This window comes from Babylonia areolata, chromosome 1, assembly GCF_041734735.1.
Source record: "Babylonia areolata isolate BAREFJ2019XMU chromosome 1, ASM4173473v1, whole genome shotgun sequence".
NCBI lineage: Eukaryota > Metazoa > Mollusca > Gastropoda > Neogastropoda > Buccinidae > Babylonia > Babylonia areolata.
In genome coordinates, this window is record NC_134876.1 from 18694969 (window position 1) to 18721983 (window position 27015).

The 27015-nt window shown below is 40.3% G+C and overlaps 2 protein-coding genes across 2 annotated transcripts in view; one reads left to right on the plus strand and one right to left on the minus strand.

Moving 5' to 3' along the window:
• LOC143280375 (exportin-6-like) overlaps nucleotides 1-9132 on the plus strand; it is a 30278-nt gene extending 21146 nt beyond the window's left edge. The window contains exons 19-25 of the mRNA XM_076585013.1: nucleotides 127-241; nucleotides 1522-1581; nucleotides 2633-2744; nucleotides 3566-3721; nucleotides 4613-4711; nucleotides 5663-5893; nucleotides 6692-9132. Coding sequence (XP_076441128.1) covers nucleotides 127-241; nucleotides 1522-1581; nucleotides 2633-2744; nucleotides 3566-3721; nucleotides 4613-4711; nucleotides 5663-5893; nucleotides 6692-6793 — 875 coding nt within the window. The 3' untranslated portion in view covers nucleotides 6794-9132. The remainder of the gene's footprint in view (nucleotides 1-126; nucleotides 242-1521; nucleotides 1582-2632; nucleotides 2745-3565; nucleotides 3722-4612; nucleotides 4712-5662; nucleotides 5894-6691) is intronic.
• Nucleotides 9133-10200: 1068 nt separating this feature from the next.
• On the minus strand, nucleotides 10201-21942 carry LOC143294307 (uncharacterized). The gene is made up of 9 exons (XM_076609324.1): nucleotides 21780-21942; nucleotides 20908-21021; nucleotides 19284-19397; nucleotides 17594-17707; nucleotides 15909-16022; nucleotides 15285-15398; nucleotides 14631-14744; nucleotides 13549-13791; nucleotides 10201-12308 (listed from the first exon to the last, which is right to left on the minus strand). Exons 1-9 carry the CDS (start codon nucleotides 21940-21942, stop codon nucleotides 12127-12129), a joined length of 1272 nt encoding a protein of 423 aa, XP_076465439.1. The 3' UTR covers nucleotides 10201-12126.
• Between the last annotated feature and the right edge of the window lie 5073 nt (nucleotides 21943-27015).

Genomic DNA, 27015 nt, shown 5'->3' on the forward strand with positions numbered 1-27015 from the left:
AAGTGTAACTTGTGCTTTTTGACTGACAGTTTATGTTTTTCATTATCTGTATAAAAAAAACATATTTTAAAAAATAGATGGAACTGTTTGATACAAACACACTGTGGCTGCCTGATCTTGTTGCAGATATTGTGGACGACATGATGGGCTTTTTCCTGGCCATCTTTCAGGGACTGCGGGTCCAGATGGGAGTCCCTTTCACAGAGCAGACCATCCACACCTTCATGAATCTCTTCACCAGGTAGGAACTTGTGTTGGACTTGTAGGCATGCTGGTACTTAGACAGCATGGGGTGCTGATCATAGTGAGAGCTCAGTCATGAAATTAATGATTGATCTCATGTTGTAATAAACATTGTTTCAAGATTCTTCTTCTGATTCTTCTCCTTCGTTTTCTTTTTCTTTTTCTGTCATGTTGTCTGGAGACCCTGGGGGCACTACTGATGACCTGACAACCAGTTCTCTCCATTTCTTCCTCTTCCTTGTCTCTCTCACCCAGTCTTCAGGCCAGTCCATTCTGGGATATTTTGATGATTCACTGGGTTAAAAAATGTAATGCAATACAGTACAGCAGAAAAAGTATAAAAAGTTGTGACAAGTAAGCAGAATAAAGTATTAAAAGTTGTGACAAACAGATCCTTGTGAGCATAACTTCAGGAAAAAAATGAAGGTCAGTTCAACTGCAATAGCAATAACAAGAAAAATCCACAGACAGTAAAGAACTGAGTTGTATGGTGACAGTGATACTGACAAAAACAGAAAATAACAGCAACAACAGTGATTATTGACAATTGGATAAAATACAGTATAAGGGAGAATAATTAAATCACATGAACATAAGTGACCAGATCAGACTATTGTATGAGAGCCAAATTTCCAGTTGAATTTTTTTGGGGGGTTTCACATTACTTGCTGCAAAATCTTAAAAGGCCCCAGATGAGCTTGAATGGATCTGTTCAGTATAAGAATAAGATGCTGGATGCAAACCATTGTGAATCATTGTCTGCCATAAGTTATTTACAAATTTAAAACATTCAGATAACGCTGTGCCAGTATATTTACCATATGTGTTCCTGTGTGTGTGTTTCTGATATTCTGTAGTTGATTGGCTATGCCTGTATGAGTCCTGAGTGGTTTGCTAGTTTTATGAGTTGGTGAATGATGTCCATCAGTTGCATATTTCATTCAGTTTTCTGTATGAGTATGCCTTTGCATGCGATCTCTTGAGTATGCTGTTAAGTGCTCTCTTTCTGTCAAAGGTGATTATGAATGAGATCATTGAATGTGAATTTGTAATGATAACATATTTCCCTACTTTATATTGGTGGGTTTTTATCCAGTCATTGTTAGTTTGACACCAGCAGAATGTTTTTGATTTTTCTTTATAACTATTATTAATATTTTTGTGTTCCATTTATCCAGAATGTGAAAATTGGGAAAATTCCATTGGGAAAGTTAAGAGTGTGAAATGTTTTTGCCATTAAAAGCTAAGCACTGTAATTTTCCTTTGTGTTTGCTTCAGGGAACAGTTAACAGAAACAATACAGCAGGAGACTGGAGTGGCATTCAGAGTGATTGAAAAGTGGGTATGACTTTCTTGGTACCGATAGTTGATGGACGTGTGTGTATTACATTATACATGTGGCTGTTTCATGTACCTTTGTGTCAGCTTATGTTTAAGTGTTCTTGTTATATTTTGTCTGCTTTTTGGGTTTTCTTTCAAAAATTGGAATAAAAATTATCAAAAAAAAAAAGTGTGGCACACACATTTACTTATGCACACGCACGCACCCACCCACCCACCCACCCATGCACACTTGCACACATGCATGCGCACACACTCACATATATATGCACACAATTATGTCTTTTGTATCTCTAATGTTCCTGTGTATCATGGCATTCAACTTGATTATTTTTATCTCTGTATCATTGCTCACAAATAACAGCCATATGGATTTAGCCTCGCTAAGTTTCAGTTTCATTTTCTCAAGGAGGCATCATGTTCAGACAAACCCATATATATATGCTACACATCTGCTAGGTGGATGCGTGACCAGAAGCATTACCCAACGTGCTAGTCAGACCTTGAGTGCATGCATATATATTTTTGTACCTATCAGAGTGGATTTTTTTCTGCAGAATTTTGCCAGAGGACAACACATATGTTGCTATGGTTATTTAGCTGTACACAGTGACTCATTGAGCAAACCTTTAGTTTTGATTCAAGGATTAGGGCAGATGAGCAGGAGAGACAATTGCAGCAGGACAAGCGTAGAGTCACTGATGCTTTGGGAAAACTGGAATGAAGTGGAAGTAGCAAACGAAAGAAAGAGAGGAAGAGGAAAGAAGGAGAAGTGAGAGAAAGTGTGCGTGTATATGACTCCAGTTTTTCAGTCTTATTTGTTAAAGTTGGTTGCTGAAGGGAAATCCCCTAAAAAAAAATATTATAAAAAGCCCATATAAAATTGAATAGAGATACCTGAATTGAATAGATACCCGAGTATTCATTGCTCAAGTTTCTGTTAGTGCATGTTGTGTGCTGCATCACTTTAGGATTGAGCCCCATTCCCTCGTAGACTTCAAACATGTATCACCTTTGTGGCAGTGACAGTAGAGAGAAATGTCTGCAGGTTCCTGAAGTTACTGGAGTTGATTGTGGTGGAGCCAGGGTCAGCCTTCAAAGCATTCCTGCCCCGCATCATCAGCATTTGTATGGAGCAGATCTACCCCATCATTTCACCGGTGAGACTTTGTCTCATGTTCTGTGCATGGGCTAAGGGAGAAGGGTAGACTGCCTGGGTACCAGGAAAATTGATGCATTTGGAGTATGCATGTGTTTGACATTATGATCTTCAGACTGACATGCACTTGTTTGAGTTTGCTCTTGGGACATGTAGTGTGGGGGGAAAATCAGCCTATTAAACACACCAGTGTCATAACTTCTTTTTGAAAATCAGTAAGATGTACATATTCCAAAGTACATGACAAAAATGTGATGCAGTCTTAATTAATTGGCGTAATCGTCATTTGCTTTTATACATCAAAAAGAAGTTAACCAGGATTTTGGTTTGTGCAGACAAGCATATGTTCAGTGTTGGATGTCTTTATACAAATGTATTTGTATTCTCTGTACCTGCATATTCTTATTATATGAACACATGGTTGCTTTTTTCCCTTTTTTTTGCTGAAAACTTTAGAAAATAAAATGCAACAAATAACAAAACACCCCAAAACTGTGGACATTTGCAACAACCAAAAACACATAAAAAACACCGAAAACCCTTTTAACACACACGCGCACGCACGCACGGACGCACACACGCACTCTAAAAACTAAAACATATGCAAAACCAAAACAGAGAAAACACTGAAAACTCTCAACCAGAACAACAACCACAAGAACAACAGCAGCAATAAAAACCCAACCTAAGAGAAACAAAAAAACAACAAAAACAACCCCCCCAAAAAACAACCACACTTAAAAACTGGGGGGAAAACCAAAAACCAAAAACACACCAAAAAGTGAAAACTAAAAAAAACCCAAAAACTGCTTTCACACACAGCGCCCATCGCCGGACATCAAGAGCTCACTGTATGAATTGCTGCACACACTGTTGGTGAACAACTGGCGCTACTTCTTCCGCAACAACGTGCTGGCCACCATGCAGAAACAGGAGGACACTGTGGAGCACTTTGACAACCTCTCCGCCATCTTCCAGGTTAAAAAAAATTGATTATTATTATTTTATTTTTTTTACGCCAGATGTGGTCTAGCCTATATGGACCTTGCCCACACCTTGAAACAAACTAAAACTTCCAGGTTGTGCTTTTTGTCATTTTGCTCAGTCTTTGTTTGGGGCTACCAATTTCTCTCTGTCATTGTCGTTAGACGATGCACTCATGGTTCACTAAACGCACCCATGCTGTCTGTCACTCACACGCATGCATGTACGCATGCTCGCTCGCACACAGAAGGAGACATTGTGGAGCACCACACTGACCTGTCTGCCGTCTACCAGGTTTTTACATATGGTTATTCTGCTGGTCTGTGTCTTTATCAGTTCAGTTATTCTGCTGGTCTTTCCCTATCTTCTCTTTGTGTCTCATGATCAATTCCGTTACTCTGCTTGTCTTTCACAGTCTTCGTGTCTTGATCAATTCAGTTATTCTGCTCCATTTTCAGTTTTATCAAGATGGTGTCACTGTATTCGGACAAACCCATATTTGGCACACCTCATCTGCTTGGCAGATACCTGACCATAAGCATAATCCAACCCACTAGTCAGGCCTTGAGTGCATGCAAAAATATTTGTGTGCCTATCAGAGTGGATTTCTTCTAAATCATTTTGCCAGAGAACAGCACTAATATTGCCAAGGGCTCTTTTTCAGTGTGCCAAGTGGGTGCAGGACCTGGCTTTCTAGAAAGTCTCATCCAAATAACAAGACACTCAGTTTGATTTTACTGTCAAACTTTGGAGAAGGCTGAGTTTGGAATTGAAACCCAGACCCTCATTTGTCTTAACCATTCTGCCACCTTGCTCCTGTGCTTGTTTCTCCCCATCTTTCCTTTGTATCTCACGATCAGTTCAGTTATTCTGCTGGTGTTTCAGGCATACGGGCAGTCCTTCTTGCAGCCAGACATAACCGTCTTCAAACAGAATCTGGAATCTCTGGAGGCACTGCACTACAAGTGGAAGTTGTATAGCAAGGTCAGATACATTTTGAACACACGAGTGCTTCATTGTTTGAGAATGCAGCCAGCTAACTAACCATTCTTTTATTTATGTTTTCAGGTTTTTGTTTCATTTCTCTCTTTCATTTTGTTGTCTTCTGTGTGTGTGTGTGTGCGTGTGCACGTGTGTGTGTGAGTGTGCACGTGTGTGTGTGAGTGAGAGTATGTGTGTGTGTGTTGTGTGTGTGTGTGTGTGTGCATATGGTTATGTTTGTGTGTGTGTGGAGGGGGGTGCACACAAAGGCAGGGCAGGATTTTGTCACCCTTCTTTTTATAATCAATGATATAATGTGATAGATGATATTTAATGTTATCTTATGATTATGTATCTTAATGCCATGCTATATGATGCAATAATATGATTGACACAACTTTTTTTTTACCCAGTCTGTCACAAGACAGCAGGCAGTGTTGGCAAGATTAGAAAAATATCCAATGTACACTTAACATCATTTCCTTAATAAATAAAAAGAAAAGATTTTACTCTGCATTCTCTTGTTGCTATTCATTTATTCTACTTATCATCATTAATATATGTCTGTCAGAATACAAAAGTTTGAATAAAAATGTTTGGGAAAATAAGTTGATAGTTCTGCTGTTATATGTGTGTGTGTGTGTGTGTGTGTGTGTGAATGTCTTTTTTGAGATAACAACCATGGCAGCATATTTAGATACCACCTGTTAGCAGTCTTGCTGTTTGTGTGTGTTTGTGTGTGTGTACGTGTGTGTGTGCATGCATGCGTGTGTGCATGTATGTATGTGTATATGTGTGCAGCTGATGTTCCATTACAAGATGTTGTGGGACTTCCCAATGTGTTCTGGATTGTCCATACCCCAAAATCCTCCATACCCCATGGAGAATCCTGAAATCCTCCATTCCCCAAAAGATTAATTAAATCTTGAATCGTGTGTATGTGTGTATGGACAGTCGGTGTTCCGGGACAAGATGCTGTGGGACTTCCTGACGGTGCTGATGCAGGTGCTGGTGCACCGGTCCCACGACCTGCTGCAGGAGGAGGTGGTGGTCACCGTCTACAACATGGCCCAGGTTGACTTTGAGCGCTTCTACTCCACATTCCTCCCCCACTTCCTCCACACCATGGAGGGCCTCGACCACAGCCAGAGGTCTGTCCTCGCTCAAAACTTCAAGATGGACAAGGTGAGGATGATGACAGGGACATGGGTTGGTACGGGTCCTCTCATTCTGGATTCATGTAGGAGAAATTTCACGACTCTGAACCAGAAAGATTTAACTGATTTGTTTATTCCTCAGCACAAATTGGGTCCTCTCATTCTGGATACACAAAGGAGGAATTTCACAACACAGAACCAAAAAGATTTGACTTGCTTATATATATTCCTCAGCACAAATAATTAAGATTGAGAAAATCAATTTTGCAGAGGCTGCACTAGTGTGTCACGTTAAGTGTGTTACTTAAACGTAATTTTAGGAAGAAAATTTCCTTTTGCCTCAGTTCTTTCTTTAGTCGGACTGAACAAAACACCAACAGGATAGTAATACTTTGCCAGTTTGTGTGATGGTCCGAACAATGTCAGATTTAGCACTGCATTTGTGATCAAGGTTGCCTGGCAAATCAAAGTCAGTCTCAGCTCTCAAAGTCAGTCACATATTCTTTGTTTAGTGCAGTGGCATGAAATCAGTCTAGAATATTTCTGCAAGGATCATTTTTAGGAACTGATCTTGGCAATGGTTTCTCTGCTGTTAGGAGCAGTCTTTCTTGTCAAAGTCAGATAGTCAAAGGTCAGACATTTTTAAAAATCACATTTTATATTTATAGTTCACAATGTCAGCTATGTTGTTTTTTTAAATCTGGTTTTTGAAAAAAATATGAAACCGTAGTTGTATTTTGAGAGAAAACTTCTGAAAGTTAGCATGAAAAACATCAGATGATGTGATGATAAACAAGTGATAACAGTCATGATTTTATTTTTTCAGGATCTCCCTTCTTTCACGCAGAGTGTGCATCGCTTCACGAATGACATTCGCTACTACCGTCAGATAAACAGCAGCTTACCAGCTGGATCGGTCACATTTTGATATCTGTCCATCCAGCAACATCTTCATGACAGTGACCATTTCTAATCAAATGCAAGCATACTTGGAATACTTCAGTATTGCTCCGGTATACTGTGGGTTTGCCACAATGGTGGAAAAACCTGCCTCTTCTGAGACAGCTGGTGTAGAGGGCAGCTGACAAGGCTTGGGCTGGGTTAAAAGGACGGTGATGTCTACATGCAGTACCCGTCAGTGGCTGTGAAAGACATAGGCGTGTGCACATTGAATGCGATGACTGTCACCGACCAGGTATGAAAAACCATGCTGAAAGGAGCATTGTTTGTCCGTGTTGCCATATGAAGCGAACAGAACCACAAATGAACAAGCAGGAAACGTGATTAAACCTGTGATTTTTATGGACAGATCTTGGTGCTTGGACACTCCCTTCACTTACTACCCGTTGCACTCAATTATGTATCGTCCGTCAGTCCTTGACTTATGGTTTTGCTTTCAGCTGAAAATGTCAGTTTGAAAATGACCAGGACAAAGTAGGACTTCATATTTTGAAAAAAACAGAAAAAGAAAAGGATTAACCCTGTTAGTCTACGCAAATGAGAATACCGAAACAGAGGAAGACATTGTTATTTTAAGTGCCTGTGTTAATATGAACGTTTCCCTCTTAGTTGCAGTATTATATAAGAACTAACAGCCCCTGAAAAACATTAAATGACTTCCTTTTTGAAAGATTGATATGACACAGTAGTTATAAGGGTATTCTGAGTGTAATGATAAGTATGATTTTATGTTGGGAATAAATCAGTGGCAAGACAATCCTCAGCAAACTGGTACATGAAGGGTGGAATATTTTTTTTCTGGGCTTTATGTTGTTGATTTGCTCTGTTCTGAAGGGTTAGGTGATGCTAGTGTCAGCTAAAGTGCAGTTTTATGTCAGCCACATCAGTCTTCATGTATAATTGTGCATAGTGGTCAGCTAAGATGGTGTCCATTGATAGACTGAAAAATCACAGATAAGCTCTTTCGGACTCTGAAATGTGTCATGATTCAGCAGAATGCATGGGGAATTAGCTCCTTTGTTTTGAAAGGGGTTGTGGGGACTTGAAGAATTACATTTTAGTTTGAGTCTTGGATAGAATCTTTATGAAAATATATGTTTTAAATAGCATGGAAGAACGGGTGTGATAGAGTTGATGAAAATAACTTTATGTAAGTCTGTTGATAATTGTATTGCATAGCAGTGTGTGCTTTTGAGGACTTCCCGAGTTCCTGCCTTATGTAATAACTTTTATATAATGGCATTCAATAATGTGAAAACATTATAAACATGGACAAGGTAATGCAGCTTGGGAAAGTTTTTAGAAAGTGTTCAGATGTTGAGTAATTTTTACTGGTGAACAGGATTGGGAGATTGTATTCACAGTATTGGATATGACTTGTTTGCTTTACTGTTTGGGCATGTGCTAAATGCATAAATGTGAATGTATGAGACCGCAAGAAATTGATGTGAATGACACTTACAGGCTATTTTGAGAGAAGTATATAATTATGTCATGAATGATGCAGTTGAGTACAAAGCTTAGGAAGATTTTAAATATGTATCAAGTACAGTCATTAGGAGATTGAGTTGGTGAATCTCTGATTAAAAAAAAAATCTGTTCCATTAAGCTATTGTTCAGACAAATTTTGATTATAATGTTGACCATCAAGCAGTTGGTAAGGTCATTTTCAAATACATTTTAAAAACTATTTCATTGTTTGAAATGGACTTTGCTGTACACATTTGTTTGGAATTCATACACTATCATTTGCATAACCCCTTGAAAGTCCTCTGGTCTTAAGGATGATTAATTGTTGGATTGAAATGTCTGATGCATGGATCTTCAAATGAGCCAGAATGACGACAGTTCAGTCTTTTGTCAGTAGCATGCATAACCCATAGAAGAAGGAGCAGAGGGTTGAAAAGGCAGATACATTTTTGTTAATGAACTGAATTTGCTTTTGTGGAAAGCTTTTTTGTGAGTTTTTTTTTATGTTGGGATCAGAATTTTAACAGCTGATTTTTGTTGTTGTTGTTGAAAAAAAGGTGTGAAATGTCATTTTACAAGCATGCAGTTAGTCTTTTTTAAGTTTTTGTAAGTATTGGAAGAGAGTCTGGAGTATTGTCACTAAAGTCTGGCCTAAAATCCAAACTGTTTTTGTTTTTCCAGTGGTAAATGTGGAAACAATATAAACACTTGACCATTTGAAAGGTCAAAGGTGATAAAACAACAACAAATGTAGCCCTTAAATAGCAATATTTTGCCTTCAGTGGGAAACAGTCAACAACCCTCCATCAACCCCGCCCCCCTCCCCCACCTTACCTCCCCCCCCCCCCCTCAAAAAAAAAAAAAAGAAAAGAAAAAAACAACAACAACAAAACACACACACACACACACAAAATGCACACCCACAAAAAACAACAACATAAAAACAAACAACAGAAAAACAGAATAGGTTAAACCACAAGAGAACCACAATTACAAAGTTACAAGAAAATTGCAAGGACCGTTAAGTTGAAATGCACAAAGTGCCTGTATGGTTTCACACAAAAAGAAATGCTTATGAATTTGATGGGTTTTTAGGCCAAGAACCTATTGTCTGTATTGAAACTGACAACAGTTGTTTATGTTGAAATTGATACATATGTGTTTGACAACAGTGCAAGGCGAAAATGAGTGAAAATGTGCAAGGTCTTGGGAGTGTGGCAGTATGTGAAACTGAAACCCGTTTGTGAAACTAGTGGCAAAATGTGAAACTGGAACCCGTTTGTGAAACTTGTGTTGGTATGTGAAACTGAAACCAGTTTGTTTAAACTGGTGTTGCCATGTGAAACTGTTTTGTTGCATTAAAGATATTGAGAGGTGCACCTTAGTGATCTAGTATTGTGTTGCCATCCATGTCAGAGTTACTGTCAGCTTTGGTGTGTATGAGTATACAGTGAAGACTGGAGCCAGCTGTTCATTTGGTGTCATTCCCAATTTGTAGATTCCTGTTCGCCAGTCACTAAATTGGTGATCACGATTCGCCCGTTCCATGTTTGCCTTTGTACTCAGTTGATTGTGTGTGCGCGCGCGCTTTAAAAAACAAAATATCACAATATTTCATCATCTCAGACCTGGTTGAGAATTACAATGAGGCTGATTGTGGAATCTGTATACAAACATATTACAGTACTCATCCGTGTATGGATTGTGAGTGCATGTGTGTGTGTTTGAGAGAGAGGCTGTATAGATGAAATGAGAATGGCAAGTGGGTGAAAAGGGACAAATACAGTTCTTAAGAGGCCATTGATGGTGGCAGCTCGATCAAAGAGTAGTTGAAACGGGAATTGGAAAATTGGACCTGCTCCATTCATTTCTCTTCAAGAATACACACAGTCTCCCAGGTTGCCCATACTTCGCATGCAAGTTTGTTTTATTTTTATTTTTTTTATCTACATTCCTTGATACATGCAGTATGGAAACTAGATATGAGCTGCTTTCCAAAATTAACTGAATTTCTTAAAGATAAAGACAAATAGAAAAGTTGGTATTTAATCCAATCATCCAGTTCAGCAGTTGGATGTTTTTTTATGATTTTTGTAATGTGTCTTAAAGACTGTGAAAAAAAAAAAATAATCAAAATTTCATCAACTGGACAAAAAAAAAAAAAAAAAAATCAAAGATCTGTCACAACTGCAAACAGGTGTTGAGCAGAAACACAAATCAGAACTGGATTTTAAAGGTGTTTTACCAAATCTGATCTTTAAAAAAAAAACCCCACAAAATACAGATCACATCATAAAAATGTTGAGCAAAATTGAACAACTGGCTCAAGATCATGCCAACCAAATAAACATCACAGCATAAAAGTGTCAGAAAGAAAATTTCTACTGATAAGTACAATCGGCTGAAGATTATGTAAACAACCGAATAAACCTTTAAAATTTTTATTTAAGCCTTTCACTTGATGATGGAGTCTCCCGTCGGTTCGACGGATGAGTATGCAGGCAGGCTTATCTGTCGGTGTGTGTCCTCATGTGGGAGAAGAGGCCGATTCTGGATGCACAGCGCTTCCCACAGGTGTTGCAAGGGAAAACGTCTCCAGAAGTAAGCCCTGCTTCCTTCGCTCACGCTTCTCCTTTCACTAACGACCGCGGATATAGCCTCAGTTTAGGGGTAACGGCAAAATGCGGTGTCCAGCCAATCATTTACATCGCTTACCTCTCTTGCAAATGGCCAGTAAGTTTTGGCTCGATTTTGACGCAGTTTTTTTGCGTTTTATAAAGCAAAAAGCTGTTGAGAGTGTCGACAATACAGAGGAGGTGGCTAGAATTTTGTTTGATTTTCCGCACAATTTTGACAATAGCAATTACGAACACGTGATAGAAAACGAAAGTAATGTTGTTGATGATCAGCTGAAGTGATTCTGGTTATCTTAATGATGATTAAATGCTACAAGGTAAATCAACAGGAAGGGGCAGGATCATGTCAGAAGTGGATATAGAAAAAACCCAATATTTTAGGTAGAAACCTTCATTTTGGGGTTTTCATCTACTATGAAACCCTCTGTATGAAAGATACAAGCTGAAATATTGTTTACAGTTAGTTTTTGTGTTGTAATATTGTGTGATAGTGTTTGTGTGGGAGGGTATGTGTATGTGTGCGTGTGGTTATGTGTAGTGATTATGTTTAAAACCACATGATAATGCAGGAAATAACATAATTGCACTTGGCTGTTGTGTCAGTTATTTTGCTAGTATTTTAGCACTATTTCCACCTGCAAAATAAACAAACTTGAATTTTCATCTTTTTTTCCCCTCAAAATATTCTCTGTATTAAAAAAACAAAACAAAAAAAACAAAAAAATCAGTTATCTTCCTCTGATTGGGAGTTATCTCATCCTTCCAACATTAAGTTATGATAATTATATTCTCCATTCATTTTCCTTCAAGAAAACATATGCTTTTAATACTTTCTAGCATGATTTTAATTCTTGTGATTTTTTTTCGAGGTTGGTGTTTATTTTGCAAAAATCACAAAATAGTTCCGGAAGTGAAAGGGTTAAACTTAAAGGTGGTCATGAAGAAACATACGTCATAATTGGCTCCGATCATGTCAACCAATCGTCATAATTGGCTCCGATCATGTCAACCAATCAAAGATAACAACAAAAGTTGTTGGGAAGAAAACAAGTCGTCAAAAATTGGACTGCAAAGTTATATGAACAATAAAGGGTACAGTATATGTGTATCAAGCAGAAACGTCCATCACAATTGGACCGTAAAGATAAGTCAAAACCTCAGACATTATTCCCCTTATCTGGTGACATGTCTGGCCTCAGCAATCCTTTCTGGCCACATTAAAAATGTGGTCACAGATGCGTCTGTCGGCACTGAAGGCTGTTCCAGGAGCACAAGGCAGATAGTGTGCAATGCTTCTGGCACACTGAATGAACGAGCCACAGTCTTGGGGCACAGCGTACATGCCGTCCTCTCGTTTCGTGCAAAATGACTTCAGATCTGGTGAAAACAAACAAACAATCATCTATCAGAGAAATCCAAGTCCGTTTCTAGTTAAATGAAACGATGTCATCTTCCTGAAATATCTGGTCCATTTACCTTCGAATTGTTTTATCTTTTCTTGTGCAATATTCAAATGTAGTTGTACTTACCATTTGTCATTATCGTTATCTTTTTTTTTATTTTTTAAATCACCTTTTTCGTCAAGGTCTGACTAAGCGAATTGGGTTATGCTGCTGGTCAAGCATCTGCTATGCAGATGTGTTATAGCGTATATGAATTTGTGTGAATGCAGTGACGCCTCTTTGACAAAAATCAACAATAACAAAAAAAGACACGGTGCAGTCTTTCTGTACACGTTTTTTTAAAACAGTTATACAAACACATGCACGCGCGCGCGCACGCACGCACGCACTTATACCTTAATTCATGCATGTGCGTTTAAGTACATGCATATCTGCAGGTGGAAAAAAAAATCATGCTCCATTGGTTCATGTGTTGGCAGATTCCCTGAGCAAGAGCGTTGAATAATAAAGTCACAGTCACTAAAGCTTGAAGGACATCGTAATCTTTCAGCTTCGAAGAAGACGTGTACCACAGTGGCTTGCAACCTATAAAGCGCCACTCATAAACAGCATGAGCACACGCATCTAACGAGAGGAGGTTGGATCAGTTTGTTTCCGCATGTCAGTGCAGTGATAAAAATAGGTGACATAAACGAATCACTTCAGTTCTGGGTTCGGATAAGTCCATATACGCTATATCACATGTGTTAAGCAGAGGCCTGACAAGCAGCATAACCCAATGCGCTTAGGCCTCGAGGGAAAATAAAAAGAAATGATGTGAAATAAGATACAAAAGTAAGTAAACAGATAAGTGATTAAATTAATGAAATGGTAAACTAAAGTAGTAAATAAAAATAAACAGATGGAACAAGATAAAAAGCAAATAAATAGATAAGTAATCAAAATGACATAAATAAATAAATGACAAAATAAACATTTTCAAAATAGAAAAAAAAACACAAGTATTATGAATAACAATTATAAAATTACTAGATAAAACAAATAAATACAAAAAATAAGTGTAAATACCCCCCCACTCCCCCGAACACACACACACACACACACACACACACACACAAATGCACGACAGGTATGCAACAAAATATGCAGTCTCACAGATATAAAAGCACAAACACGTTCACAGTTCCATAAATGAATCGACACAGACTATTTACCAACTGAAGCCGGATGTACGGCTGTTGATGATTCCCTCGAGGTGTCATCGGCAGGCGTGGTGTCAGAGCCCTCGCTAGGATTGCAGGAATGCACATGATCATAATCGCAGCCCAAGGTTTCGGGATTGAACACGGTTCCGGAAGGGCAGACGAAGCGACTGGTGATCTGATTGGAACACATGATGAAACGGACGCAGTTGGTGAGATCCACGTAGAGGCCGTTACCCCTCTGAAGGCAGAAACCTGGAGAAGAGGTCCTGACATGTGTTCAACTGCACTGGTGAAGTTTCGTTTGCTTTGAGGAACACATTTACACACATTTTATTTTATTTTATTTTATTTTATTTTATGTGTTATGAATGGTCATTAAAGTGCACGATACCCTCATCCACACCACGTCAGCATAGACTGCGCACAGGTACCAGCAGACACTGGCTTCAATGAAACCAGTTGATAAGCAACACTGCTCACTTCCTAGCACGTCAGTCCCCTCGCCGTCCAACCTCAGTCTCTCTCACATGTCTGCACTCATCCCAGTATACTTCTTTGCCTGCGTACACACCCGCTTCCCACGAATCTATAGAAACATTATATCTATGCCCATGCCTGCTTCCCCTCTCCGCAACACTGCCCCAACCCTCCTCCCCTTCTTTCTCCGCACCCCCCCCCCCCCCCCCCAAAAAAAAACAACAACAACAACAAACAAACAAAAAAAAACGGAAGTGGAAACATACCAAACAGTCAACAACAAGACATGATTATCCATACGTGATTAAAAAATGTGTGTGTGTGTGTGTGTGTGTGTGTGTGTGTGTGTGTGTGTGTGTGTGTGTGTGTGTGTGGTGTATGTGGGTGTGTGTGCGTGCATGTGTGTGTGCGTGCGTGCGTGCGCGCGCGGGCGTGTGTGTGTGTGCGCGTGCGTGCGTGCGTGTGTGAGTGTGAACTTTGTATGTGAGCCAATTAGACGAACAGTTTAAGTGTCATAAAAATTACAGAGAATAAACACACGTGTACACGTAAGCACGAGCACAAACAATTTATGAACACAAACTGTGACACAAACAAAAAACGGACATATATACTTTGCACTGGACGTCGTGTGGTGGGTGATACTGGTTTGGATGTGATTGGCTCAGGGGTAGACACTGGGGCATCCGTTTCTGACACTGGGTTGGGGCCTGTAGTCGCTGTTCCCTCTAAAAAATAATAAAAGAAATATAAACATAATTTAACAGACTGTATAGTGTGTGTGTGTGTGTGTGTGTGTGTGTGTGTGTGTGTGTGTGTGTGTGTGTGTGTAGACTGTGGGAGCTATGAGTGACTGCAGGCACGAAACAACTCTCTGCAACCGTATCTCTTCCTTGGAAAAACACTGCGGAGAGTCAAAACAAAATGATATAACGATAAACGAAAACAGCTGTTTTTATGGTTACCAAAGAAACACATACGAAATCCAGCCATATATGGAAGCAGCAATGCTTACCAGATCGAGTCCACAAAAACGTCGAAATGGAAGCCCATTATAACCACTGGGAAAAATGAAACACAAAAGCAACAAAAGCAAGGCATGGCAAGGCAAAAAGTTTATTTAACGTGATTCATCCCAATTGGACGAGCACTTTAATCAAGTGTCATAAAAATGCAACCAATGCACACATATGTACACGTGTACACGTGCACACGAGCACAAACCAATTATGAATACAAATTGGGACATAAAGAAAAGACGGACATACCTTGTACTGAATATGAAGTCGTGGGTGATACTGGTTTGGATGTGATTGGCTCAGGGGTAGACACTGGGGCACCCGTTTCTGACACTGGGTTGGGGCCTGTAGTCACTATTCCCTCTAAAAAATAATAAAAGAAATATTAACATAATTTAACAGACTGCATAGTGTGTGTGTGTGTATGTGTGTGCGTGCGTGCGTGCGTGCGTGTGTGTGTGTGTGTGTGTGTGTGTGTGTAGACTGTGGGAGCTATGAGTGACTGCAGGCACGAAACAACTCTCTGCAACCGCATCTCTTCCTTGGAAAAACACTGCGGAGAGTCAAAGCGAAATGATATAATGATAAACGAAAACACATGTTTTTATGGTTACCAAAGAAACACATACGAAATCCAGCCATATATGGAAGCAGGAATGCTTACCAGATCGAGTCCTCAAAAAAATGAAACACAAAAGCAACAAAAGCAAGGCATGGCAAGGCAAAAAGTTTATTTAACGTGATTCATCCCAATTGGACAAACACTTTAATCAAGTGTCATAAAAATGCAACCAATGCACACATATGTACACGTGCACACGAGCACAAACAATTATGAATACAAATTGGGACACAAAGAAAAGACGGACATACCTTGTACTGAATGTGAAGTCGTGGGTGGTACTGGTTTGGATGTGATTGGCTCAGGGGTAGACACTGGGGCACCCGTTTCTGACACTGGGTTGGGCCCTGTAGTCGCTGTTCCCTCTAATAAGTGATAAAAGAAATATAAACACTGCAGAGTGTCCACAGTCATTGTCTACCCTCAAAACCACAACGTTAAGTTTGCATTTGCAACGGTTCTTAATGGCAAACATTTTACTTTTTTCGTCAGACCTGTCATCTTCGCTGTCTCAGAGGCATCACCCCCACGCCGCTCATCCAGGGTCCCTCATATACAGCAGAAATGCCATGATTGTTCTTACAACTTTATTTCAAATTGTGACAATAACATTACGCCTTTATTTAGAATTATGATTGGAGCATTATTGACTACTCTTTGTGTTCCCATGTTATTTTGTTATCTGCAAATAAGTTGATCATACCCACACCTGTGTAATCGAACTCTCGAAGAAGCAACTGCATTGTTAGATAGTTACATCGACAGCTGTAAAAAGGCTGACGGATATTTGTAATCGGGACGGCGAGTGTATGCCAATGTGCGGTGAAGGTGGGAAGGAGAAATCGAAAAGCACAAAAGTAACTGGTTTGTTCATGAATGTGACGAACAAAAAAGGGAGGTAAAGCGGGTTCTTGGGCATAAAAGGCACACGAAAAAAGAATGAAAGTTTTAATAAAAAGCGATATACAGTTCAATAAATTGCTCAATGACCAAAAGAATGTTGGTTATTGACAAGTACAATAGAAGAAAATTTTGGTCCCATTGAAAAAATGTTAAAGGAAAAACGTGTCAAGCTCTCCCCCCCACCCCACCGCAGCCCTATAGAAATATGAAAATGGAAAGTGCATTTTGAACGTGTGTTAAGTAAAGCAGACAACCATGGAACTAACATCTTGAATTGTTTTTCTGAGGATGAGGGAAAATTTTTGTCTCCACTCTAAATGAACAAATTACGAGTACTAAGTAGTTATCAGAAAATTGGAAAAAGGAACATCTCTGGGGGTAGACGAGACTTGAGCCGACTCTTCAAAGTAGCAGACCATTTTGTGACTCATTTTCTAACAAAGTGATTTAACAGACTCTCTCTCTCTCTCTCTCTCTCTCTCTCTCTCTCTCTCTCTCTGTATGGGTAGGTGTGTGTGTGTGTGTGTGTGTGTGTGTGTGTGTGTGTGTGTGTGTGTGTGTGTGTGTGTGTGTAATGTGGGACCTATGAGCGACTGTAGCAACACAAACAGCTCTCTGCAACCGTATCTCTTCCTTGGAAAAACACTGCGGAGAGTCAAAACAAAATGATACAACGATCAACGAAAACACCTGTTTCTATGGTTACCAAAGAAACACAAATTGAATCCAGCCCAAAAGTGAACTTGTACACGCTGAAGCTGCAAAACGTACCGGATCGAGTCCACAAAAACGTCGAAATGGAAGACCGTTATTACTACTGGGAAAAAGGAAACATTAAAGCAACAAAAGCTATGCATGGCAAGGCAAGACAAGGCAAGAAATTTATTTAACGTGATTCATTTTAATTGGACAAGCACTTTAATCAAATGTCATAAAAAATACATAACACACACATGTGTACACGTGTACACGTGCGCACGAATTGAAGCCAATCATGAATACAAATTGGGACACAAAGAAAAGACGGACATACCTTGTACTGAGTGTGAAGTCGTGGGTGGTACTGGTTTGGATGTGATTGGCTCAGGGGTAGACACTGGGGCACCCGTTTCTGACACTGGGTTGGGCCCTGTAGTCGCTGTTCCCTCTAATAAGTGATAAAAGAAATATAAACACTGCAGAGTTTCCATAGTCATTGTCTACCTCAAAACCACAACGTTAAGTTCGCATTTGGAACGGTTGTTAATGGCAAACGTTTTACTTTTTTCGTGAGAGTTGTCATCTGCGCTGTCTCAGTGGCATTACCCCCACGCCGCTCATCCTGGGTCCCTCATATACAGCAGAAATGCCATGATTGTTCTTACAACTTTATTTCAAATTGTGACAATAACATTACACCTTTATTTAGAATTATGATTGGAGCATTATTGACTACTCTTTGTGTTCCCATGTTATTTTGTCATCTGCAAATAAGTTGATCATACCCACACCTGTGTAATCGAACTCTCGAAGAAGCAACTGCATTGTTAGATAGTTACATCGAATGCTGTAAAAAGGCTGACGGATATTTGTAATCGGGACGGCGAGTGTATGCCACATGCGGTGCAGGTGGGAAGGAGAAATCGAAAAGCACAAAAGTAACTGGTTTGTTCATGAATGTGACGAACAAAAAAGGGAGGTAAAGCGGGTTCTTGGGCATAAAAGGCGCACGAAAAAGAATGAAAGTTTTAAGGAAAAGCGATATACAGTTCAATAAATTGCTCAATGACAAAACGAATGCTGGTTATTGACAAGTACAATAGAAGAAAATTCTGGTCCCATTGGAAAAAATGTTAAAGGAAAAACGTGTCAAGCTCTCCCCCCACCCCACCGCAGCCCTATAGAAATATGAAAATGGAAAGTGCATTTTGAACGTGTGTTAAGTAAAGCAGACAACATGGAACTAACATCTTGAATTGTTTTTCTGAGGATGAGGAAAATTTTTTGTCTCCACTCTAAATGAACAAATTACGAGTACTAATAGTTATCAGAAAATTGGAAAAGGGAACATCTCTGGGGGTAGACGAGACTTGAGCCGACTCTTCAAAGTAGCAGACCATTTTGTGACTCATTTTCTAACAAAGTGATTTAACACTCTCTCTCTCTCTCTCTCTCTCTCTCTCTCTCTCTCTCTCTCTCTCTCTCTCTGTCTGTATGGGTAGGTGTGTGTGTGTGTGTGTGTGTGTGTGTGTGTGTGTGTGTGTGTGTGTGTGTGTGTGTGTGTACTGTGGGACCTATGAGTGACTGTAGCTACACAAACAGCTCTCTGCAACCGTATCTCTTCCTTGGAAAAACACTGCGGAGAGTCAAAACAAAATGATACAACGATCAACGAAAACACCTGTTTCTATGGTTACCAAAGAAACACAAATTGAATCCAGCCCAAAAGTGAACTTGTACACGCTGAAGCTGCAAAACGTACCGGATCGAGTCCACAAAAACGTCGAAATGGAAGACCGTTATTACCACTGGGAAAACGGAAACATTAAAGCAACAAAAGCTATGCATGGCAAGGCAAGACAAGGCAAGAAATTTATTTAACGTGATTCATTTTAATTGGACAAGCACTTTAATCAAATGTCATAAAAAATACATAACACACACATGTGTACACGTGTACACGTGCGCACGAATTGAAGCCAATCATGAATACAAATTGGGACACAAACAAAAGACGGACATACCTTGTACTGAATGTGAAGTCGTGGGTGATACTGGTTTGGATGTGATTGCCTCAGGGGTAGACACTGGGGCACCCGTTTCTGACACTGGGTTGGGCCCTGTAGTCGCTGTTCCCTCTAATAAATGATAAAAGAAATATAAACACTGCAGTGTTTCCATAGTCATTGTCTACCCTCAAAACCACAACGTTAAGTTCGCATTTGCAACGGTTGTTATGGCAAACATTTTACTTTTTTCGTGAGACTTGTCATCTGCGCTGTCTCAGAGGCATTACCCCCACGCCGCTCACCCAGGGCCCCCCATATACAGCAGAAATGCCATGATTGTTCTTACACCTTTATTTCAAATTGTGACAATAACATTACACCTTTATTTAGAATTATGATTAGAGCATTATTATCTACTCTTTGTGTTCCCATGTTATTTTGTTATCTGCAAATAAGTTGATCATACCCACACCTGTGTAATCGAACTCTCGAAGAAGCAACTGCATTGTTAGATAGTTACATCGACAGCTGTAAAAAGGCTGACGGATATTTGTAATCGGGATGACGAGTGTATGCCACGTACGGTGAAGGTGGGAAGGAGAAATCGAAAAGCACAAAAGTAACTGGTTTGTTCATGAATGTGACGAACAAAAAAGGGAGGTAAAGCGGGTTCTTGGGCATAAAAGGCGCACGAAAAAAGAATGAAAGTTTTAAAGAAAAGCGATATACAGTTCAATAAATTGCTCAATGACCAAAAGAATGTTGGTTATTGACAAGTACAATAGAAAAAAATTGTGGTCCCATTGAAAAAAAATGTTAAAGGAAAAACGTGTCAAGCTCTCCCCCTACCCCACCGCAGCCCCATAGAAATATGAAAATGGAAAGTGCATTTTGAACGTGTGTTAAGTAAAGCAGACAACCATGGAACTAACATCTTGAATTGTTTTTCTGAGGATGAGGAAACTTTTTTGTCTCCACTCTGAATGAACAAATTACGAGTACTAATAGTTATCAGAAAATTGGAAAAAGGAACATCTCTGGGGGTAGACGAGACTTGAGCCGATTCTTCAAAGTAGCAGACCATTTTGTGACTCATTTTCTAACAAAGTTATTTAACAGACTCTCTCTCTCTCTCTGTGTCTGTATGGGTAGGGGTGTGTGTGTGTGTGTGTGTGTGTGTGTGTGTGTGTACTGTGGGACCTATGAGCGACTGTAGCAACACAAACAGCTCTCTGCAACTGTATCTCTTCCTTGGAAAAACACTGTGGAGACTCAAAGCGAAATGATATAACGATAAACGAAAAAAACATGTTTTTTATGGTCACCAAAGAAACACATCTGGAATCCAGCCCCAAAACTGAACTTACGCTGAAGCTGCAAAACGTACCGGATCGAGTCAAGGAAATTGTCAAAATGGAAGACCATCATTACCACTGGGAAAAAGGAAACACCAAAGCAACAAAAGCAAGACATGGCAAGGCAAGACAAGAAGTTTATTTAACGTGACTGACTCCAGTTGGACAAACACATTAATGAAGTGTCAGAAAAGAATACACACAATACACACATGTATACACGTGCGCACGAGCACAAACCATTTATGAATACAAATTGGGACATAAAGAAAAGACGGATATACCTTGTACTGTAGATGGAGTCATGAGTGATACTGGTTTGGATGTGATTGGCTCAGGGGTAGACACTGGGGCATCCGTTTCTGGCACTGGGTTGGGGCCTGTAGTCGCTGTTCCCTCTAAAAGATTATAAAACATTTTAAACACTGCAGAGTTTCCATAGTTATTGTCTACCCTAAAGAACGCAACGTTAAGTTCGCAATTGCAACAGTTCTTGAAATGGCAAACTTTTTACTTTCTTGGTCAGACCTGTCATCTGCGCTGTCTCAGAGGCATTACCCCCACGCTGCTCATCCAGGGTCCCTCATATACAGCAGAAATGCTATGATTCTTCTTACAACTTTATTTCAAATTGTGACAATAACATTACACCTTTATTTCGAAATGTTATTGGAGGATTGTTGACTACCATTCGTGTACTCCTGATATTTTTTCATATGCAAATAAGTCATACCCACACCTGTCTAATCGAAACATGTACAAGTAGAACAAAAAATAAACAGTTTTGTTTTTCATTGATGAATATAATCAAGATTTTTGAAGAAAACTGAAGCAGGATCAAGACATGGGACATGTTTTCCGTGCTTAATTAAGGACGGCAAAATCTCAGAGAATTCTCGAAGAAGCAACTGCAATGTTAGATAGTTACATCGACAGGCTGACGGAAATTTGTTATCGGGACGGCCAGTGTATGCCGCGTCCGGTGAAGGTGGGAGGGAGGAAAAAAAAGCGCAAAAGTAACTGGTTTGTTCATGAGTGGGACGAACAGAGAAGGGAGGCAAAGCGGTTTCTTGGGCGTAAAGAAAAGTGTACACGTGCGCACGAATTGAAGCCAATCATGAATACAAACTGGGACACAAAGAAAAGACGGACATACCTTGTACTGAATGTGAAGTCGTGGGTGGTACTCGTTTGGATGTGATTGACTCAGGGGTAGACACTGGGGCACCCGTTCCTGACACTGGGTTGGGCCCTGTAGTCGCTGTTCCCTCTAATAAGTGATAAAAGAAATATAAACACTGCAGAGTTTCCATAGTCATTGTCTACCCTCAAAACCACAATGTTAAATTCGCAATTGCAACGGTTCTTAATGGCAAACATTTTACTTTTTTCGTCAGACCTGTCATCTGCGCTGTCTCAGAGGCATTACCCCCACGCCGCTCATCCAGGGCCCCTCATATACAGCAGAAATGCCATGATTATTCTTACAACTTTATTTCAAATTGTGACAATAGCATTACACCTTTATTTAGAATTATGATTGGAGCATTATTGACTACTCTTTGTGTTCCCCTGTTATTTTGTCATCTGCAAATAAGTTGATCATACCCACACCTGTGTAATCGAAATACAAATAGAATTGAAGATAAACCAAAAAAAAAAAAAAAGAAAAGAAAAGAAAAGAAAAAAAGTCTTTTATCATTGATTAATACAATCAAGAGTTTTGCAGAAAACTGAAGTGGGATCAAGACAAGGGACATGATTTCCGTGTTAAATTAAGGACTGCAAAATCTCAGAAAACTCTTGAAGAAGCATCTGCATTATGAGACAGTTACATCGTCAGCTGTAACAAGGCTGACACACATTCGTCATCAGGGTGACGAGGGTATGCCGCGTACGGTGAAGGTGGGAAGGAAGAACAAAAAGCGCAAAAGTAACTGGTTTGTTTATGAGATAAAGTAGAGGTAAATCAGGTTGTTGGGTGTAGAAGGCGCACGAAAAAAGAATGATAGTTTTAGAGAAAAGCGAACTCAGTTCAATAAATTTCTTAATGACAAAGAGATAATATGGGGGAAATGTTGGTAAAAGACAAGTACAATAGCAGAAGATTTTAGTCTCATGTGGAAAATTTTAAAAGATAACGGTGTCAATACCACCCGCCCCCTCCCAAACACACACACCACCCCTACCCATAGAAATAGGAAAATGGAAAGTGCAGTTTGAACGTGTGTGAAGTCAAGCAGACAACCATGGAACTAAAGTCTTGAACTGTGTTTCTGAGGATGAGGAAGAAAACTTAGTCTCCAGTCTAGATGAACAATTCACGATAGATCAAGTACTAAGAGTAATTAGAAAATCGGAAACAAGAAAAGCTCCGGTGGTACACAAGATTTGAACAGATTCTCTTTTTCTTAAAGTAGCATACTATTTAGACCATAGTAGCCGTTCTTTTTAAGTAGCAGACCATTTTGTTACTGAGTTTGCGGTCTGCCCACGCTGGAACTGTGACGGACGAACCCAGGTGTGGTTGTGTATGGGGGAATCCAAATGAGCGGCGTGGGAGTAATGCCACTGAAACGGTGCAGATGATGGGGCAGCAAAAAAAAAAAAACAAAAAAAGGTTACTCAGTTTCTAACAAAATGATTAACAGATTGTATGGTGTGGGTTATTTGCCGGAGGACTGGATTCAATCAGTTGTAATTCTCCCTTTTAGGATGGGTGACCAAGTAGCTTTTGTTATAAATACCGAGCTTTTTCGTTTTTGAGCAGTACCTGCAGACGTTCGTCTATAACTGGGCCGAAAATAACACACACAAAAAACCAAAAAGATTTATATATATATATATATATACATATATATATATATCTATTTATTTATTTATATCTATGTGTGGGGGGGAGAGGGAGGGGGGGCGTGAAGGACAAGCAGGATTCCACATACACAACTCCTCTGTCGATCAGCCATGACATAGATGATACAAGACAGCTTAAGTAATAACAGAACGGGTAAATCAGATGGTACATTTATGTTCATGTCAGAGCACTTTGATTGCCCGAGAGGTCTGAAGCAGGGTTATCTGATAGGGTTCGCTGTTGAATAAGGTCAGGCCTGTAGGTATTTTTCTATAGGAGGGGGAGGGGTTGCAGGACATGGGGTGGAGTGGGGGAAGAAGGAGTGTTAGGGGTCTTTTGATTATGTATGTATGATATTGATCTGTGAATCTATGTATCTTAGTAGTTGCATATTCTTTCTCTCTCCCTCTCTCTCTCTCTCTCCCTCTGCGGTGTGTGAACGTGTGTGTGTGTGTGTGTGTGTGTGTGTGTGTGTGTGTGTGTGTGTGCGTGTGCGTGCGTGCGTGCGTGTGTTTACTTTTTTATTTTATTTATATATTTACTTTAACGTACTTATTCATTCATTTATTTACTTATGATATTTTACACATTGAAATTTGTGGCGCAGTTATGGAAGTTGGCATTATCCATGGGCCGTGCAATTTCTCCAATCCTGTTCGTGCTGGCAACGGAAGTGATCTTGAAGGCCTCAAAGGCCTCAATGAAGGGAACGGATCGAGTCGACATCGGTAACGGATACCAGATGCCTCCTTTGAAAGCCTTCATGGATGACACAACAGTCCTTTCAACAAAAGAGGATGACACCCGTGAAATATCGAAGCGTGAAATATGAGCTAGTTATCTCAGCCAGGATGAACTTCAAACCAAAGAAATCACGGAGCCTCTAACTGCGTAAAGGAAAGGTAGCTGAAACGGTCACATTCACTGTAGCCAACCAAGCCATTCCAACGGTGTCAGATGAACTAGTCAAGAGCCTTGGAAGATGGTATGGTGAGTCCCTGAAAGATACAAAAAGAGGAAAGGTAACCAAGCAGACAGCAGAAGGCCTGCATATAACAGACCAGTGTGTCCATCCTGGTAAATACAAAGTGTGGTGTCTACAGTCTGTGCTGATACCAAAGCTCCTGTGGCCTCTCCTGATATATCAGCTGTAGCACAGTCGAGTCGATTGAGGCAAAGATCAACAAGTACACACGCAAATGGCTTGGTGTCACACCTGGTCTCACTGACGTGCACTCTACTGTTGCTAAGCAAAGCTAAGGCTACCTCTGAAATCCCTTGTCGAAGAATACAAGGTAGGGAAGGCAAGACTTCTCAGCATTGTCAAAGACTCAGGAGACAGTATTGTGAGATCCAACCAACCCAGGCTGAAGACTGGCAGAAAATGGAAAGTCAGGGAGGCAGTCAGTTCAGCGAAAGAAAGCCTCAAGACGAGGGACATAATAGGACACACCCAAACCAACAGACAGGACCTGGGATCAACAAAGATGGAATGGTGGTTCAAGGCAAGGGGGAAAGCAAAAAGAGACATGATCATACAGGAGATCAAGAAGGAAGAGGATGATAAAAAAAGAGTCCAGAAGGCAGTCCAGCAAGGCCAGCACGGGCAGTGGACAACATGGGAACATGCACTCCAAATGAGCCTCAGCTGGAGCGACATGTGGGACATGGCCCCTCTGAGGATCAGCTTCATCCTAAGATTGGTGTACGACCTCCTTCCCTCGAATACAAGCTTGGTAAAATGGGGTAAAGCAGAGGACCCTGCGTGCCCACTTTGCCATGACAAACAAACGATGGAGCATGTCCTCAGCTCATGCAAAGCGGCGCTAAGCCAAGAAGGGTACACATGGAGACATAACCAAGTACTAAAAGAACTTGCACATGGTGGTGAGCACTGCCCTAGAAGCACCCACACCACCAAAAAAGTCTGGTAGCCAGAAACAGCTGCAACATCCAAAGCATGGAAACATGGGCTGCTGGATGGTGCCGAAGATTGGGACCGCACAGTTGACCTACCAGAGGTGAAGAAACACCCGGAAATCATCAGCAAGAGCAGCATGAGACCTGACACAGTACTCCACTCCAAGGCAACGAAACAAGCGATTCTAACTGAGCTCACTGTGCCATACCAATGCAGAATGGAGGAAGCCCACATTTACAAGACCGAAAAGTATGCTAGTCTAGCCATCAGCCTGAGAGAATCTGGCTTCCAAACCAAAGTTCTCGCCATAGAGATTGGTGCAAGAGGGTTTGTAAGCGCATCTGCCTACAGCCTCATGAAACAGCTGTCTATTTCTGGCAGAGAGAGGATATGGGCTCTCAAGGCAATGGCAGAAGCAGCAGAATAGAGTTCCAGCTGGATCTGGTCGATGAGAAATGAAAGTAAATTTCCCCACTCAAACTAGGCGTACGATGGCTCAGTGGTTAAAACATCTGCCAGAAAGGTGACTCAGTCCTGAAGTGGTCACCACCCAGGAGGCGTGGGTTCGAACCTGCTGAGGACCAGTTTGGGGAAAAAAGGCGACAATACAAGGGCATCCAGGAGTCATGACCTAGGTACGGCCCGGCACCCTTAGAGTGTAAGGAGTTAAGGGCCGAAACACTTGACTGAGGGGGGCTTCTTCTCTGAAGACCTTGTACTGTCCAGCTCTCCCTAGAGTTTCTTGTCACTGGATGTGACTTTATTAGCGAACTCAGGTGGAGCTTTGTAAGTTTGGAATATTCAAACGGTAATTTTTTAATAATGAATATTATGGGAAGTATGGACTCTGTCTATACAAACTGTATCTGAATAAAAGGAAAGGAATGAAGGGGAGGGGCGAATAAACTCAGGTATGTAGGTATGGTTGTTGTTTTTATAGGAGGGGGTTGCAGGATATGGGGGTGGGGTAGGTAAGAAGTGGTGTTAGGGGCTTTTGATTTAGTATGAATGAATTAAAGTTGTTTAACTGTGTCGCCTCTTAATTTAGTGATCTATGGAAGTGCTGCTTTGTGGTTTAACATTGTTTGCTTGATGATATTTGATTTTTAAATGAACTATGCATCTTTATAGTTGCATACTCTGTGTGTGTGTGTGTGTGTGTGTGTGTGTGTGTGTGTGTGTGTGTGTGTGTGTGTGTGAGAGAGAGAGAGAGAGAGAGAGAGAGAGTGGCGTGGGGAGATGTACAATGCGGCTTGGTTGACTGAAATGGAGGTGCGTGATAATTTCAATGATCTGTATATTTGTATATAGATATTTCTATTTGGTGCATTCAATTCATCTTCTTATTTTTTATTCATTCATTTTATTTGTTTGTTTTTTATGTTGGACACGTTTTTTTTATGTTACTGCGAAAAGGAAAATATCTGTACCAAAGTATAGACAATAAAGTTTGTGTATTGTTCGTGTGTATTCGTGTTTTAACAAGCAACCAAAAAGTTCACACACACACACACACACACACACACACACACACACACACACACACACAGAGAGAGAGAGAGAGAGAGAGAGAGAGAGAGAGAGAGAGAGAGAGAGCAACTGAGTACATATTCGAAA